General features: G+C 37.0%; 1 protein-coding gene across 1 annotated transcript in view; it reads left to right on the top strand.

Annotated features, from left to right (window-relative positions):
* The first annotated feature begins 1 nt into the window (after window position 1).
* LOC117323263 (ERO1-like protein alpha) overlaps window positions 2–20,218 on the top strand; it is a 51,224-nt gene continuing 31,007 nt past the window's right edge. Inside the window, exons 1-8 of the mRNA XM_033878378.1 lie at window positions 2–180; window positions 2,057–2,176; window positions 7,246–7,329; window positions 9,094–9,132; window positions 12,239–12,312; window positions 13,319–13,392; window positions 14,093–14,213; window positions 14,571–14,614. Of these exons, the coding sequence (XP_033734269.1) occupies window positions 55–180; window positions 2,057–2,176; window positions 7,246–7,329; window positions 9,094–9,132; window positions 12,239–12,312; window positions 13,319–13,392; window positions 14,093–14,213; window positions 14,571–14,614 (682 nt within the window). The 5' untranslated portion in view covers window positions 2–54. The remainder of the gene's footprint in view (window positions 181–2,056; window positions 2,177–7,245; window positions 7,330–9,093; window positions 9,133–12,238; window positions 12,313–13,318; window positions 13,393–14,092; window positions 14,214–14,570; window positions 14,615–20,218) is intronic.

Raw genomic sequence — 20,218 nt, forward strand, 5'->3', positions numbered from 1 at the left:
GCTCCCTCAAAACATTGATAAACCGGTCTCCCTGCGTAAATATGTGACAAGAGCATGACTTATCAACGTAGGAAAGCGGTTTGCATTTTTTTGCAGTGTGCTGTGTTTATTTTAACAATTGTGTTAACGACTCAAACTAAATCGGAAAAGCAAAATGATTCAAATGCCTGTTTTTGCAAGGTGAGACGTAGTTCAATCTCAATATATATTGAGTTCGTTTCAGTTCGTCAGCTGTTCGTTTGATTGATGTGTTCAACATTCTTTTACTGTGCTATTTCATGCCTCGTCGAATGTCTTTCTCTGTCATAGTGTTCAATGTGTATGTGTTATCCATGATCCGGCGAAATTGATCGTAGAATCAATGTTTGACCAGTTTATAATTAGTCGTTTGGGAGTCTCTTACTCTTAGCCTATTTATAACCGTCAGATGCAATCCCACGTGAATTCATGATCAGAAATATCGTCTTTGATATGTTTATCGACACTGTATCATCTAAAAGTGACTTAACTGACATTTGTTGTTTTGCTCAGTGCATTTTGCATTACGCAATTGCAAGCATTGGGATATCTCAAATTATAGTATTTACAAAATTATGCATTGTGTCCTGAAAAAAATACAATGATTGTAAGTTTCATTTCTTGCCTATCGACATTCGTTGTTGTGTCTGTAGCCAATTGTTGTCTTGAACATTGATTGGAAATAATAGTGGAGTAATCACATGAATTAATTAACAGATCAGCATACATTTCAATTAAAGTCACATACTCCCCATCAACCTAAAATTCTAGTTGCACACATGCATTAATGGCAATCCATACATGAACTTGTGTAATCAAGCTTTAATATGAACATATCAACAAAATTTCCTTGTAATAACTAAGTAATATGAATACAACCAAATACTCCATTTTAAAATATAACAATGTGCATACAACAAAAACATAAATGAAATGAGATCAGTGAAGTTGACAAGATTCGAAGAATACAGAATAAGCTTACCAGCAATCTAATAAACGTCCCGCAAAATCACAATTTGAGTCAATTCCTTCTTCTTCCTTTGCAAGATTCCAATGTATAACTTCTTTTCCAATTGAAACCCTGGGATTTGCTGATTCCACTCACTTTTGCGGGTCTTTTATTGTTGGCAGAATCTGTCTGCTTATTTGCAGGTCCACGATTTTGGCGTTCCGCCATTTTGTATGGATTGTAAAACCCACCATAGCATTGTGGGACTAATTTTTAGAGAAACTTGGTCCGACAGCCACGGTTATTGTTTTTGGGAATTTCCCATATACTTTCATAAATACACATTTTCTTTCAGTTTCTGATTCACGGTAACTTGTTAGGTATGTATCAAATCCGAAAACTGTAAAAAGCTCAAAATGTAAGCATTGATATATGTTTCTTCGGGAGTATGTGGCTTTAATATCATACTTAATAAGTTTTTACATGTAATTGTCGAACTGCTGTGATTTTGGCGAACTGATGGTGTCGCGTGATATTTAAATGAAGCATAGGAGGCTTGGTTGAATATTCCAGTTCGGATGCAGAGCGGCTGAGTTTTGCAGATTTTCTGTATAGTCAATCATACATGTAAATATGAGTGTAAGCTACTTGTATTCATAAATCTTATAAATTACTGTACATGTACAACACACATCTGGCGTTCGAACAAATGATATGCCCCTTTTAAAACTTTGGTATTACTATTACAGTAACTTGTACAAAAAATTGTCATTTTTTTTTTTGCAATGAAAGTATATTTGGAGCCCTCATCAATCTTGGAAATGAAAAGCAGATAAATTAAAATTTATATCTCTTCTTTTTCCTTAATGAAATCATTTATTTTTTTATGATCTTTCATTCCTTTTTGTATTTTATATTTTGAATCATATGAAATAATAGTTATTATAAGTTAATGTTATATAATTTAATAACTACTTTCTTTGACCATGATATAAAATTGTTACTTGATTTTATATGCCATTCTGAATGGCCTAGTCAGTTGGTACTATATATAAATATAATAATATATAAATGTATCTGTTTTTTAAGCTGAATGGTGAAGTAGACGACTGCACTTGTAAGGTTGAAAACCTTGATACATTGAACAATGAGAAGATATTTCCCGTCCTCCAAAGCTTACTACAGAAAGACTACTTCAGATACTTCCAAGTAAGTTAATTTTACCAAGTAATACCTAGTATATACATATACAGTATAAGTTGTCAAAACCGGCCCCTGTCTAATCTGGATCCCTGTCTATCTCGGCTTTGTTGTTTGGTCCCAGCATTTTCCTTCTTGAATAAAAGAAGTTAAAACCTGTATAAACCGGAACCTGTCTATTCTGAAAACCGGCACTGTTTAAATGATCATGGTATATAAATTTACTTGTAAAATTGACCTGGTCAAACTGGCCATCATGTTTGTAAAATTGACCTGATCAAACTGGCCATCATGTTTTCTCAACAAGCAACAACCTCGGTTAAAGAGATCTTCTCTTTAGCTTGATCAGTTGACCATAAGACTAGTAAGTCAGGGTTTCCAGGTTTGAATCCTAGTGGAAGCAATGATTTTCATTTAACTAATCATGCACTCTGTTACATCAAACAAAAAGATTTTCTGATGTTTAGCTCACCTTGCCCAGAAGGGCTTATGAGCTTATGCCATGGTGCAGCATCCGTAGTCCCATCAACATTTCCTTTAAATCTCTACTTCTCCTGAATGCCTGTATGGATTTTGATGAAATTTGGTCTGGAGCATAATTGGGCAAAGGAGGTCAAACGTTGTATAAACGGAGGGTGTGGCTCCCCAGGGGCAGGAGAGGTGGGGCCCAATAGGGGAGTTTGTGGTAAATCATTTAAATCGCTACTAGTCCTGAACACCTGAATAGAATATAAAGAAATTGGTCTGGAGCATTATTGGGCAATGGAAATCTAATGTTGTATAAACGTAGGGTGTTGCTCCCCCTGGGCCGAAGGGAATCATGGGTCATATAGGGGAAATTGAGGTTAATCCTTTAAATCCTTACTTTAGTCTTGAACAACTAAATGTATTTTGGTGAAATTTGGTCTCGAGCATTACTGGGTAAAGAAAATCTTATGTTGTATAAGTGGAGGATATGAACCTGGTGGGGTGGGACAGAGGCCTAGGGGGCTCATGATCAATTGATAGGGGAATATAGCAAAAAAAAAAGAAATCTTTAGAAATCTTTTTCTTTTTTCGAAAATAACAGGATTTAAGTGCGTATCTCACTGGCCGAGACGTCGCCGCGCCTGTGCGGCGACTCGGGAGAAAAAAATGTCGTGCACTCTCACCAAGACGACATCAAGGCGACTTCCGAGAAGTTGACGGTCAATTTGCACGAAAAGTCGCCGGGATGTCGCGGAAACGTCGCTGAGGCATCTCCTTAGTCGCGGCAGTATCGGCGTTGTGAGCTTGGGGTGTGTCATGTGGTCTCTGAAATACGTCAAGCAGCGTCGCGGACACGTTGCGGAGATGCCGCTGCAACGTCGCCTCAGTCTTATTAGTCTTTATTGGGTCTCGGAGACGTCGCGTTGACGTCTCCGCAACGTCGCGAAAACGTCTCTCTAGTCGCGGACAAAATCAATCTCCATCAGTTGTGGCGACATTGCAGGGACTTCTCGGAGACGTCGTCGAGACTTGCTGGAGACCTACTGGAGACTAAAAAAAGTCTCCTAAAAAATCGAACATGTTCGATTCTCCCGCGACTCTACGGAGACTCGGTTAGTCTCCAGGAGACGTCGCAGCGACGACGCCGCCACTAGCGGAGACTCGAGTCGCCAGTAGGTCACCAGTTAGTCTCCAGGCCAGTGAGATACGCCCTTTAGTCCACTGTTACATTAGTTTATTATGTGATAATTACTGAAATATCCAGGAGAGCAATGCAGGCCCACTGGGCCTGTTGTTGTAAATTTGTTCTATCTCTTTCTGAAGATATGCATTTATTAGGTCATCTGACCCGAAGGGTCAGGATGACCTATAGTCATCGTGCTTCGTCCGTCGTCGTGCGCCGTGCGCCGTCCGTAAACTTTTTCTTTCAAAACGCTACTCCTCCTTAACGCTTGGGTGGATTACTTCCAAATTTGGTTTGAAGCATCATTGGGGGAGGGCAATCATATTTATATAAATGAGGCTGGTCTGACCCCTGGGGCCAGAAGGGCGGGCGCCGAAAAGGGAACTTAGGTGAATATTGCTATAAAATCCTACTCCTCCTTTACCCTTGGGTGGATTACAACTAAATTTGATGTGAAACATCATTGGGGGAGGGCAGTCATATTTTATATAAATGAAGTTGGTGTGACCCCTGGGGCCTGAGGGGCGGGGCCCCAAAAGGGGAACTTTGATGAAATTTTGCTATAAAATCCTACTCCTCCTTAACCCTTTGGTGGATTTCAACCAGATATTGTGTGAAACATCATTTGGGGAGGGTGATCATATTTGATATAAATGAGGCTGGTGTGACCCCTAGGGCCTGAGGGGCGGGGCCCCAAATGGGGAACTTTGATGAAATTTTGCTATAAAATCCTACTCCTCCTTAACCCTTTATTGGATTTCAACCAGATATGTTGTGAAACATCATTTGGGGAGGGCGGTCATATTTTATATAAATGAGGCTAGTGTGACCCCTGGGGCCTGAGGGACGGGGCCCCAAAAGGGGAACTTTGATGAAATTTTGCTATAAAATCCTACTCCTCCTTAACCCTTTAGTAGATTTCAACCAGATATGTTGTGAAAAATCATTTGGGGAGGGTGGTCATATTTTGTATAAATGAGGCTAGTGTGACCCCTGGGGCCAGAGATGCGGGGCCCCAAAAGAGCAACTTTGATGAAATTTTGCTTTAAAATACTACTCCTCCAAAACCCAAAAGTAGATTATTACAAAATTCGGTGTGGAACATCGTTGGAGGAGGACAATCATATTTTATATAAACGAGGCTGGTCTGACCCCTAGGGCCAGAGGGGCCGCGCGGGCCCTAAATAGGGAACTTTGGTGGATATTTGCTATAAAATCCTACTCCTCCTTTACCCTTCGGTGGATTACAACTAAATTTGGTGTGAAACATCATTGGGGGAGGGTGGTCATATTTTATATAAATGAGGCTGGTGTGAGCCCTGGGGCCAGAGTGACGGGCCCAAAAAAGGGAACTTTGATGAAATTTTGCTATAAAATCCTACTCGTCCTTAACCCTTTGGTGGATTTCAACCAGATATTGTGTGAAACATCATTGGGGGAGGGTGGTCATATTTTATATAAATGAGGCTGGTGTGGCCCCTGGGGCCAGAGGGGCGGGGCCCCAAAAGGGGAACTTTGATGAAATTTTGCTATAAAATCCTACTCGTCCTTAACCCTTTGGTGGATTTCAACCAGATATTGTGTGAAACATCATTGGGGGAGGGTGGTCATATTTTATATAAATGAGGCTGGTGTGGCCCCTGGGGCCAGAGGGGCGGGGCCCCAAAAGGGGAACTTTGATGAAATTTTGCTATAAAATCCTACTCGTCCTTAACCCTTTGGTGGATTTCAACAAGATATGGTGTGAAACATCATTGGGGGAAGGTGGTCATATTTTGTATAAATTAGGCTGGTGTGGCCCCTGGGGCCAGAAGGGCAGGGCCCCAAAAGGGGAACTTTGATGAAATTTTGCTTTAAAATACTACTCCTCCTAACCCCCATAGTGAATTATTACCAAATTTGGTGTGAAACATCATTGGAGGAGGACAATCATATTTTATATAAATGAGGCTGGTTTGACCCCTAGGGCCAGAGGGGCGGGGCCCCAAAAGGGGAACTTTGGTGAATTTTTGCTATAAATCCTACTTCTCTCTAACCCTTGGGTGGATTAATACGAAATATGGTGTGAAACATCCTTTGGGAAGGGTGGTCATATTTTATATAAACGAGGCTAGTGTGACCCCTGGGGCCTGAGGGGCAGGGCCCCAAAAGGGGAACTTTGGTGAATATTTGCTGTTAAATCCTAATCCTCCCTAACCTTTTGGTGGATTACAACCTAATTTGATGTGAAACATAAGGTGACGGCAATCATATTTTTTAATGAGACAGGTTTGACCCCTGGGGAAAAAAAGATGGGGCAAAAGGAGCGCTTAGGTTAAACATTTCTTTAAAATGCAATTCCTCCTTAATGCCTTAATTGATTACAACTACATTTAGTATGAAACATCATTGGGGAAAGGCAATCCTAATTGATATAAATGAGTCTTGTCTGACCCATTGGGACAGAGGGGCATGCCCCAAAAATGGGAACTTGGCTAAAATTTTGCTTTATGATGCTGCTCTTCCTGGACAAGCTAAATGGATAAAAACCAAATTTGATCTAAAACATAACTGGCTGCGATAAATAATTTATGGTAATAATGCTGGATTGAGGGGTGTGTCCCTGCTGTAAGTGTAAGTGTTTGTCAGATGACCGTTAAGGCCCATGGGCCTCTTGTTTATAGTGTTACAGCATTCATAGAATATGTTTTAGTTTATAATTCATTATGTTTTTGTAATTGTAAAAACAATCTAGTATTTTACCATATTTTATACCGCTCGCTCCTAATTTGTTGAAAAAAAAAACTGGCTACTGATTTAAAATTTTAATTTCTGAACAACTACTTATCAAGTTGGTATGGCCTATATTGGGCATAGAAAATAAAAGTTGTTTGTCACATTACACAGATTTGCTGAATACAGTTACGAAAGGTCATGAAACTCATCTGTAAGATTCTGAATATGTTGAATAAGACCGGAAGTCTCTTATTACAGTGGGTTGGTTAATTTGGCTACTAATCTCTAAACTACTCAAACTTTTGATCTTTTGATAGAGGTTATTGAATGGTTTCCCATTGAATCATTGGATATCGTGTATACTTCACAAGTTTGTCAGAATAACAACCACTCAACAAATGGTTTACAGTTCTTTCCCAAGATGTTAAAATTCAATTTTGACATTAGTTAGGGATTTGAAATTATCATCTATAAAATAAAAATGCAAAAACAGCCTAAAATGTTTTGATATTTCTCAAAAGTTTTACTTCAATTTTTTATTATTATATTACCACAACCACAACAACTCCTTAAACTTATATCATAGTATTAAGCACTTAAGGTCACCAGACCAAAATATTGGATAAGCACCCATACATATGTAAATACTGCTACACCATTTTCTTTATAGGTAATGTGTGTATTATTTCACTTGTATTGTTTAAAATTTAAGGTCAATCTGAAGAAGCATTGTCCATTCTGGACAGATGACAGCAGGTGTGCCATGAAAGACTGCAGTGTGTCTACCTGTGAAGAGGTAAGCACTCATTATCACACCTGGCCACCCCTCATTATCACACCTGGCCATCCCTCATTATCACACCTGGCCATCCCTCATTATCACACCTGGTCACCCCTCATTATCACACCTGGTCACCCCTCATTATCACACATGGTCACCCCTCATTATCACACCTGGCCACCCCTCATTATCACACCTGGTCACCCCTCATTATCACACATGGCCACCCTTCATTATCTCACCTGACCATCCCTCATTATCAACATGACCACCCCTCATTATCACACCTTGCCATCCCTCATTATAACACCTGGCCACCCCTCATTATCACACCTGGCCATCCCTCATTATCACACCTGATCACCCCTCATTATCACACCTGGCCACCCCTCATTATCACACCTGGTCACCCCTCATTATCACACATGGTCACCCCTCACTATCACACCTGGCCACCCTTCATTATCACACCTGGTCACCCCTCATTATCACACATGGTCACCCCTCATTATCACACCTGGCCATCCCTCATTATCACACCTGGTCATTCCTCATTATCACACCTGACCATCCCTCATTATCACACCTGGTCACCCCTCATTATCACACATGGTCATCCCTCACTATCACACCTGGCCATCCCTCATTATCACACCTGGTCACCCCTCATTATCACACCTGGTCACCCCTCATTATCACACATGGTCACCCCTCATTATCACACCTGGTCACCCCTCATTATCACACCTGGTCACCCCTCATTATCACACATGGCCACCCCTCATTATCACACCTGACCATCCCTCATTATCACACCTGGCCACCCCTCATTATCACACCTTGCCATCCCTCATTATAACACCTGGCCACCCCTCATTTTCACACCTGGTCACCCCTCATTATCACACCTGGCCATCCCTCATTATCACACCTGGCCATCCCTCATTATCACACCTGGCCACCCCTCATTATCACACCTGGTCACCCCTCATTATCACACATGGTCACCCCTCATTATCACATCTGGCCATCCCTCATTATCACACCTGGTCACCCCTCATTATCACACCTGGCCACCCCTCATTATCACACCTGGCCACCCCTCATTATCACACCTGGCCATCCTTAATTATCACACCTGGCCATCCCTCATTATCACACATGGCCACCCCTCATTATCACACCTGGCCACCCCTCATTATCACACCTGGTCACCCCTCATTATCATACCTGGTCATCCCTCATTATCACACATGGCCACCCCTCATTATCACACCTGATCACCCCCTCATTATCACACCTGGCCACACCTCATTATCACGCCTGGTCATCCCTCATTATCACACCTGGCCACCCCTCATTATCACACCTGGTCACCCCTCATTATCACACCTGGCCACACCTCATTATCACACCTGGCCACCCCTCATTATCACACCTGATCACCCCCTCATTATCACACCTGGCCACACCTCATTATCACACCTGGCCACCCCTCATTATCACACCTGGCCACCCACCATTATCACACCTGGCTACCCCTCATTATCACACCTGAAGATCCAATTTCATGGTAAAAGCACACCTACATCAGATTTATTTATCATCTGTGAATTCATGGCATACATTTTGTATCACTTCACATTCAGTGGTGGACTGCCTTGTTTTGCATTAAAAGTAAACCATTGCTTATAATTATTTGCTGTGATTACAGTAGTTATGATTTATATTAACCATAATTATTATGAAATCCAGATTACAATATTGTTTTTTCCATAGGATCAAGTACCAGAAGGATTAAAGAATGGGGGCAGTAAGGTAAGTTTTGAATTTCATTACACATTAGATACACATGTACTTTTCTCCAACAGCCATATTAATTTATATAATTCAACAAATTACCTGACATGAAAGTTGAGTATTTAGTAAACTGACAACATACCGTATTTGACCTAATAAGGGCGCCCCTACCTTTTTCCCCCCAAGAAAAAAATCTTTGACACATGTGAAATGATGGCAACTAAAAGACGGTGTAATTAAATTATCAGGTCGAAGAAAACTATGTCTGAAATGATCTTGGAAATCACCCGTGTCTCTAAATAGAACACACAAGAGTTCCATTTAAACATAAATGGTGGAATACACATTCTCTGTTATAAAGAACAGCTAGCTTGGTTTACAAGTTTAACGGAATATTCAAGTGATGTTTAAGCTTAGTTTGTGATAATGAATACATATTTTACCATTTCCACAGCCTTGGGTATTCTGCTATAAGGTATAGTCTGTTTCATTAAACTTCAGAATAACGAATCTTAATAAGGGCACCCCCACTGTCAATTACCCTGCGCCCTGCGCCTTTATTAGGTCATATACGGTATATCCCCTATCACATTGTACTAAGTATTCTTCATCTCTCTAAATCCTTTACTACAATGTATCTATGGATAGTGAACAAAATGTTGCCTTGATCTGCAGATGTTGACGACATAAGGTAAAAATCAAGAGCATTAATGTTACGGGAGAATTTCAGAGTTTGGAGAATGTTCACTATATTTTCCTATATGATATAACATATTTTGAGAATTTCAATGAAATTTTCAGGAAGAATACAGGTCAAAATCCCAAACTTCCTTCAATGATTGCTGCATAATTTCCCAAAGCTTTCTGGAATGTGAACTAATGTGTACCAGCAGCCAGCTTATTCCTACATATGTAGTAGTGAAGGAAACAGATGGTGTACAATAAAAAGTACAAAACACTAATTTTATTGACAATAAGGAGGTTTTTGTAACATCTGTCTGGATAATTTGAATGAATATCCAAAGCCGGATTACAGCCTTAGCTTATGCACAACCAATTGAACAATATAGCTACCGTATGTTACAGTATGTAACAGTGAATTTGTATGTGTATGTTAATAGGTAAGATTACTACTACACTAAACGACGAAATGAGTGAACGATGGAACAGAATCAAATGCAGAACTACCATCATAGTCAAGGTTACGGAACTGTTGAAGGTCAACAGTGATGTCATAATAAAAATCAATTGTTTGTATACTTTATCAGTGATGGTGCAAGAAATGATTAATGATGCAGGAGATATAAAGGAAAAGCAGGTTACATTATAATTGCCAAATAAAGTATTAGCACTATATTTCAAAATGGTAACAAAACATTGTCAATCCCATTTCACCACAAAGATGGTGATATGTATGTTTTTAAACCAGGAGATCCGTTAGAAAAGGATAATTGGAAAGTTGATGGACATTGATGGAATAATGCAAGTTCAAATCTGTTATCCTGGAAGGGTCCATTTTTCTTTAAAGCATATTTTTATGCAAAAGCAGAGGACCACAAGTAAAAAAAAATTCAGGAAGAAGTGTATTTTCCCATTGACATTACTGAGCATATTGAATTGCCGTAATTCATTATATTGGTGATGAGATGTTGTTGATAAGGATTATGCATGGAAGCAGCTTGAATCAAACAAAACTGTTTTTTCCTGACAAAGTCTTCTGTAATACAAAAACTGCAGCAGAACTTGAAATGTTTCAGAACAGGCTCCTTACAAGATTTACAAACAAATAATTGCTGATGAAGCTGAAAATCAATCAACAAACTGATGTTCTAAGGAATGTACAAGTACAGAACATTAAAGTAGCAGTGACTGGAAGAAATAGATTGTCTAAGGAATCAGAAATAAACTTACATGAAATGGCATATGAAGTGAGTTCATATCCAGACTTTCCCAGATTTCTTTGTTATTCATGGAATGATTTTTTTTTTCAACATCCATGAGGTCATAACAGCATTGTTTTCTGGACATATTAATAATGCGATTCATGGTAGATATGTCCAGAAAGCCAATGTTGTTATGACCTCATGAATGTTGAAAAACCAATTTCATTCCTTATACACGTACAGGAATTCACATCATGATTATTTTCTCTTTTATCTGTTAAAGCACCCAATAATTAAAAAAGAAAGTTTGTTTTTCATGTTTTTACCTCGTAGTGATGTCGGAGATAGAACAGCTATTTTTAGCGGAAAACGTCAGTTCTTGGCACAGCCTTCATTAGCAACCATCACATCAACAACACAAACAAAATGTAGTTCCATCTTCAACATTTATTCTGTGAGATTTTTAGAGTGATTTTTAGTTTTTGAATATTAAGGAGACTGTAAAAACACCATCCTTGTAAATATTACATGGATCGTGTTTATTTAAAAGAACACAACAAGAAGAAAAAATCCGACGGCAGAGGGCAGAGAGTATAAATACCCATGGTAACGCCATGACATTACAACACACTTATTGACTTAACATACTGTATGTTGATATGAAAAATGAATAGATTTTATGTCATATGGAAGAGAGCTAATAAAGTACTTCTTTCTTTAAAAAACAATTTTTGCATAGTAGAGTTCTGTGTGTCTCCTCTTCTGTTCCATGTTTCGGTGTTTGAGGAGTTTTATTGATTTTGGACAACAGGAATTTTTACACAGTAACATTATACACCGAGTGATGTCCAATTCCGATAGGCTATATGCACATTATACGGGTCAGTTTCAATATTCCACTTGAAGGAAATGAAGATGGAATAAGAAATTTGACAAATATGTGCATAAATGCCAAAGGACCAAGCCAGGAAGAAAAAAACCTACGAAACGGCCAGAACAGTCTCCGGAACAACATAAGGAACAGCAAGAACAGTCTCCGGAACCGGGAACAGTATGATTTTCAAGCAGAATATCCAGTACAGTCAGGAAGTTTTGGTTCTTACAGATGGCACTAATGATAGAACCTAATTATAATGACACATGACGAGAAACAATTAAAGATGATATTTGTACCTGGTACATTATGTATGTTGAGACATGATAAATTTTACATTAGATAGTTAAAATTCTTCTGTTTACAGTATGCTGCAGAAGCCCAAAATGAAAACACATGTGATGAGGAACGAGAGTTAGGGGCCTTGGATTCAACCATCAGGTACAAACTTTCTGGTTCCTTTTAGTTCACCTAGACCTACGTCCTTTTTCCACTTCAAGCAGATTTAAACTTAAAATGGCTACAACAGCCTCTGTTAGACTCGCATTTTATCACTTCTCAAAGTTTAAAGAGTTTCATAATCCTGAGAAACGTCTGATATAGGGATTTAAGGAGTCATCCATCATTGTACAGGTGTACGGTTGGAGCAAATTATATTTCTATATTATTATTATATTTACTTAATACATGTATTTATTCAGCAATAAGTCTATGCCTGGTAATAAGCCCATGCAGTGAAATTACTGACAAGTGCTGTTTCATTGTCCTGTATTAAGTTTGCCCCATACATTGAGGAAAAGTTTATGTGTTGGCCTTCTAGGCTTATTGTAAAAACTAAAAAATGTTTGAAATTACGGGTGCCCCAAAGTTATCACTCTGTCTGTCTGTCCACAAATTTTGTTCTCAGTTGATATAGTATTGACCAATATGTACCTGATATGAGGTAAAATATCCAGGTTAAAGATCAAGGTCATTATTTTGTATCTTATCACTGATGAATATTTTGTTATGACATTATAATGAAGCCATGTAGTTTAGAGGTAAACAAGGAGTCAACTGACCAAAGGTCAAGGTCACTAGGTCAAAAGTCAAGGTCATTTTATCAAAAGACAATGTCTAAATTAAAGGTCATAGGTCAAGGCAATTGCTCAAAAGTTAAGGAAACATTTTAAATCTTTACCGATGACCATTTTGTCATGTCATGAAGAAACAACAAAGGGTTTGTGATACTGGTGTTACTATTTCTGTCAGCCCAGCAAATATATGGAGGTAGATGTGTATAAAGTATATTTTTCTCCAAATGTCAATTTCAGCGATATGGCCTTCTCGGTGATTATGGGGGGATATATGGCCATACAACAGGCCCTTGCTGACCTGTCAGTATTCTATTTTTTTCTCAAGTTGCATTTTGAAATTGAATTAAAAATGTTTAATATGTGTTTTTCAGTGCTGAGAGCAAAGCTGCTTTCCAAAACTGGACCAAACATGACGATAAACTACAAACATTTTGTGAATTGGATGGTACGTACCAACAATATTGATTCATACATACTGATATTTATCTTCACAAGTATAGAATCTTGCATCTGTAAAGAAAATTTATCATAATGAAGTACATGTATACATATAGTCCAATAATTACTTTCAAGGCCTGTTGTTTACAACATGGTTTATATGAAGTATACCTATGCAGGTATCTATCCAAAATATTGAACTGTCTGACTCCATCCTTGATCCTTGATGAAATTCATTAAAGTACTTAAGGTACTAAGGACAAAAAATATCTAACAACTGAATTTGGTCTTAATGGACTGATATAACTACATGTTATGACTCCTTGGTTAAAAGTTGCCATTGTGGACAGGTTGAACTGTATACTATGACCTTGTCTATAAATGTTGACATTGAGGACAGGTTGAACTGTATACTATGACCCTGTGTATAAATGTTAACATTGTGGACAGGTTGAACTGTATACTATGACCTTGTCTGTAAATGTTGACATTGAGGACAGGTTGAACTGTATACTATGACCCTGTGTATAAATGTTGACATTGAGGACAGGTTGAACTGTATACTATGACCCTGTGTATAAATGTTGACATTGAGGACAGGTTGAACTGTATACTATGACCCTGTGTATAAATTTTGACATTGAGGACAGGTTGAACTGTATACTATGACCTTGTGTATTTACCTGTATATGTGACTCCTATTGTAGATGATAAATCTGCTGACATGGATCACGTCGACCTCCTGTTGAATCCTGAGCGTTACACTGGCTATAAGGGAGTTAGTCCCCACAGGATCTGGAGGAGCATTTATGAGGAAAACTGCTTCAAGTAAGTTCAATCAGCAATAGTAAAAGGTAGTTCTGATATCTGAGGAAAAAATGCCAGTTTTAATTTGAGGAAAAATGCCAGAAAATGGCTGATAAATGGTTGTACTACTGTACCAAAACTGAACCATTCCAAATTACCTTGGTTAGATATTTTGTGGGATGACTATATATATAGTTGTAATGCAGTTAGAGCTGTTGATATAACAGGAGAAATCTTTCACATTAGAGTTCATTATAGGCTGTCTAAAACTGGGAACTGGTCATAAAATTGTGTTGCTATCATAACATTTTCTGTTGGTAGATTGTAATTTAAAGACTATGGAATGCAACATTATAATTAACAATTCAATGTTTTCAGGCCAAGTGGGAAATTTCAGTATGGTTCTCAGCAGTCACTCGCTGGTAAGTAGCTTCATGTCAGGGTTAGGACAATGTCTTGCTATAAGTGGTTGTTGTCTAGTGTTGAATCTGTGTATTTTGTATTTTCTAACATCTCTTACATGTCATAATATGTCAGAATTGTAACTGTTTTGCAATTTTTTTTTTTTGATTTCACATCTAACAATATGAATATTTCTGCACAAATTAGAATATGAATTCTTTAACGTCAAAGAAATTTGAAGTTAATGTTTAGCTTTACATTCAATTTCATTCCTTGTATTTATGAAGATATGTGTTTAAAGTATGTTTGTTTTAATTTGAGAGATCTAGTATTTTCTACTAATAATAAACACTTTTGTTGTTCTTGAATCTAGCTTATTTTAAAGGTAAATAATGCAGGCGAAAGTGTCTGCTGAAAGGTCAGGGACAAATTTATAGGAAAACTGTTTCTATTATAGTGATGGTTCTCTTTAGAGTTGGCTGGTTGTTTAAATTTGCTTTCTGTCATTTTGTTGCGAAAATACCGGTATAAATTTTGTGCACATCTGGCCCCGCTTTCACGAAACTTCTCAATTCTTAATTCTCAATTCTCAAGCTAAGTACGTACTTAGCTGAGAAGTTCTTAAAAATGGCTTTCACAAACACGTTCTTAAATAAGAACGTATTATTTGGTCCGTAAGCGGCCTCGCAGGGAACTCTTTTGTGAAAGAAGACGCGATTGTTAAAAAACTACGGGAGCAATGGTATAACGATTCGGAGGTAAGTGTCTTAATATTTAGGCCTACACATGCATTACATACGCGCAATTGTATTTTGTCTACTTGGTACATATCAAATAATAGAGCTATGGCGTACAGGAATCGCTTCCAGTGCGTATAGCGCGGAACGGGGTTGGCATGTAGGGGTAAACTGGACGGAATGCAGAAATACCACTCGATCTCGTGGAAGACGTTTTGATGAGTGAGGATGTACTGTACTGTACTGTACAGTGGACACCTGTACATGTATATGATACACATGTACTGTACTGTACAGTGGACACCTGTATATGATACACATGTACTGTACTGTACAGTGGGCACCTGTATTTGTATAGAGAAGCTCCTCTTACATGATAAACAGGTACAGTGAACCTGTTATATAACTACTGTAGTTGGTTAATAGGACATGGCATTAACTTAAAACTTTTCCTTTTATCTTTTTCAGGTGTACAGCCTTCATGCATCTGCAGTGGATTATTTCATTGTGGCAGATCCCAGGCCACCTTGCTACATAGCTGGTTATATGAAAATTGGCATCACATGTTGTCTGAATAAAGAATTGCATGACAGTGGATATCTGTTAATTTCTTTTATGAAAAAAGTTGATAAACACAAATAAAGATACACTCTAGTTACTGTATATTGATAACATAACAAATTCAAAAGTATCAATAGAAATTTAAATTTTTACTATGACCATAAGTTATAGGCCAGTATATGTAATGTTAATTTGGTTTGTTTTTGGCCAATTTTCAATTTTAAAAAGATAAGAAAACTCTAATTTCTTGCATTTCAGGGCATAATACCCATTTTTTGTGACAAAGACTTTTTTTGGTCATGTATTCTGATAAATGTTCCATTCATGCATGCAACTATATGCAAAGCCATTTGTGTTTTCACTTATTTAATTCCTGTAGGCCTACATGTATTTAAATACATATCTATACTCTTAAATATTGATATTTATTTCAATACAGATTTCTGTATTTTGTCAACAAATAGAGATATCTGAAATAAATGGGTAAAAACTAAACTGACTTTATGGCAATTAAGCCATGTGGGTTTTACCTATTTTAATTTGGGTATATATTTCAATTGAGATAGATCCATTCAAATACATATATTTTTCATAATTAGAGACTTCTGTATTAAAGTACAGATACATGATGTATCTTTATATAATTTATTAAAATACAGCTTTATTTAACACAAAATAGAGATATCTTTAATATTTAAAATTCAGAATTATGTAGATGCATTTAGAAATGGAGATTATAACCTGTTTTAAATACAGTGTACAGTTATTTTTAGTTTAATTAGATACACCTTTAATTTTAACTACATAGATATATAGTTCAGATAAGGATATCTGAACTAAATGGGTAAAAGATATCAAATGGGTAAATAATGTAGCAATGAAATATGAAACAAAGAATTTAAGGTTTGCACTCAAATTTGCAATCTGATTAAAATCAGCTGTTACATGGCTACGTTTACTATGCACTACGCCTGATCCGTAAACGTAGCCATGTAACAGCTGATTTTAATCAGATTGTCAAATTTGAAATATGGAATATATTTGGAAATAGCATTTAAAATTTTATCACTCGTACATAAGGCTTATAATACACTGAAGATATATATATATATTTTTTGAAATATTTAGGCATATAATGTAATAAATGTATACAGTAATTCAATTGAAAAATATACAATTTGATAAATACAAGTTTAATTTAGCCATATAGATGGAAAGTAACTCTTACGAAACCTGACATTCTTTCCTTCTTTGAAGTGAATTTATGTGAATATCTCCGTACCTATATTGTCTTGAAATGTTTTATTTTAGTTACGAAACATATTTTATTGACAGTACGTGTTGATGTAGTAACAACTAACTGTGGTGTTTGATGTCGTAGTCGCGCTAGCCTACTTTACGATTGTGAAGGTGGATGTTGGAGCTGTGTTGTCCACTACCGCATTTATTACTACAGCGATATGTAGGTCGCCGGTAGACGGCTCTTGCAGTTTGAAAGTTTGTTAGTAAGTATTTGTGTTGACGGGAAGATGATGGAAAGTCTGAAATGTGGCAAGGATAAATACAACCTCAATGATGCACCTTGACACGGTCGACTACGACACCCAAAGATTATCGGCCAATGCAAGTAAAGAAAGCTTGTTGCGAAGGGACGGGCATTGCTCACTCCAGCATTTGTCGAATGAGTAACAAAATACATGTTTTTACAGGCTGAAATTGATTCCTGTCGTATATATATATATGCCCTAGTATGGCAATGTTTTCAATGTATATGCAGACAACGGAATATATCTATGCACGACGATGGGTCAGTCGCCGCCGCAGACGACGAGGAAGTTTACGTACGTTCGCCATATTTAAGAACGAGATCACAGACTTAAGCATGCTTAGGACCGTTCTCAAATATCGGCCCGTTCTCAACTAAAAATCTGAGAATTGAGAATTAAGAAGTTTTGTGAAAGCCGAATTTTGAGCATATGCTTAAAGTTAAGCATGTACTCAGAGTTAAGCATTGAGAACGGACTTAAGAAGTTTCGTGAAAGCGGGGCCTGATGTAGCTACACATTGTATTTTAACCCGATGTTGATGTTTTTGTTACAGTTTCCCTCTCCATAATGACTTTATTATACAGGTGGAATAAACTGCAGTTGTTCATTTGAATGAACATTTTCAGAAATTGAATTTGGAACTTTGTCATTAGAGTGCAAAAATAGTAAAGAAGTTTTTTCTGCGGAATGTTTACGAGGGGTTCTTACGCGAAATTTAATACTGTAAACGTGGTTATTTTTGCGGGAGGTTAATTTCCCGATTTCCATATGTAAACTATACGTGTTGGGATCATTTTCGCAATCGATCCACCTTTGTTTGTAGTTCGAGATTATGCAAATTGATATCAAAATAATACCGGGGGGGGGGAATTGTCGCGATCAAAAGGACTCTGTGTAATTAGCGTAAATTTCCCCCTCGCATAAATTTCCAGGTTTACAGTACCCGTGAACAAGTTCAGACTGTGACTTTTTTTGAAAAATAATATTTGAGACTTAATATCAATATTATGAGATCACAATAAATTCATACGATATTTCTAGATAGTTAGGATGGGATTATTAACTTAGATATGAATACATCATAATGGATGTACAGTTTCAATCAAAATAACATTTTGTGTTAATTTTAACTTAAGTATTTATATGAAATTTGATTGAACACCTACTTTTAATAAGACTGATACAGTGTGATATTTAAAGCTACTGTAAAGATTTCAGAATTTGAACTCTGCAGTTTGTCTACCTGAGATATTTAGTGTGTTATATAGATTTTCTGACTTTGTTATCTGTTTTGCATACTCCACATAGCTCTTATGATGAAAGGACAGACTGGTAAATGTTCTGTGGGAAATAGAACCTGGCTCCGTATCCTAACCCAATATCCTGTTACGACTTGTTGATTTTGAAGTTTGGATACAAGACAAATTTGAACCATAAAAACACTTTTTCAGTGTTTTGTAATGATTTATCAATGATCTGGTCTCACCATTAAAAGGATATATCTTAAATTGATGGATAGTCTCTTCAATAATTTTTATTCCAAATAATAGATGAATTCAAATGGAGTAAAATATTCAGTGTTTATATGATCTTGAATGTTCTTCTTTTATACATAAGCCATTTTTAAATTGTGAAGAAAATGTTAAATAATTGTAATTAAATGGAAGAATTTTTTTTTATTCATGTACTTTTAAATACTTGTTCTTCATTGTTCAATAATTTTGTTTTAAAGGTATTTATTTATTTATATGCTTTTTAATTTTAAGCATTATATGAAATTCAGATATCTGTTGAAAAAATGGTTCAAATTTATTGTCTTATCCATTGTAGATAACATTATAATTGCTTGTGTTTTGGTATCATTTAATTTGCTTACATGTAAAATCACGCAGTTGCTTAAATTTGGGATTAGCAAAGTATTATTATATCATATCATATCAGAAATATTTGCTTTCTATTTATTTTTAAAACAGGTGTATAAAACTGTCAAACGCTGTTGTGGTACTTTTTAATGCATTTATTTCATTTTTAGGTCCCCTGACTTGTCTCACATGAACTATTCTAACCATCTGTGAACAATTTACATTTTTCACTTCTTCTGACAAACCCCTGGACCAATTTCAATGAAACTTTGCAGAAACCTTCCATAGTCAAAGGTCAACAAAAATTGTGAGGGGTAGGGCAAACAGTGTCAAATTGACTGAAATTTCTTCTCGAGACCCAAATAGAATCATATACATAGATCTAGATGGAAAATTCTAGAGGTGCTTTACGAAAATTGTGAATTTGACTATCATTTGTTTGATTTCCATTGGAATTCATTTTAACTTGGTTGAAGTTATCAGTATGTGATGACTGTTTGATGGTTTACACATGTTGACCCTGACTGACCCCTTGAGGCTGATTGGCAGGTCCAAAAAGGATCAAATTAACTGCAATTTCAAATTTCAAAATTCATAAGGACCAAATATAGTAGAATAAAAAAACTCTTCATAGATGGAAGGGTCTTAAGGTGTTTTACCGAAATTGTAAATTTCATGACCCAAGGGTCTCACATGTGCCCCTGGGGAGGGAGTAAACGTTACTATAGTTTATATAGGGAAACCACATTTTTGAATATCAAAGGGGATGATGGGTGGGGCCAAAAAGGTTCAAATTGACTGAAATATTTCAAAACTCAGGTGACAGTTAAGGCCTTTGGGCCTCTTGTTATTTGTTTTTGGTGTCTGGTATTTTCAACCCTAAATATCATTTTGTCGGAAAATTCTTGTGTATGCTA

Source organism: Pecten maximus, chromosome 3 (assembly GCF_902652985.1).
Source record: "Pecten maximus chromosome 3, xPecMax1.1, whole genome shotgun sequence".
Taxonomy (NCBI): Eukaryota; Metazoa; Mollusca; class Bivalvia; order Pectinida; family Pectinidae; genus Pecten; species Pecten maximus.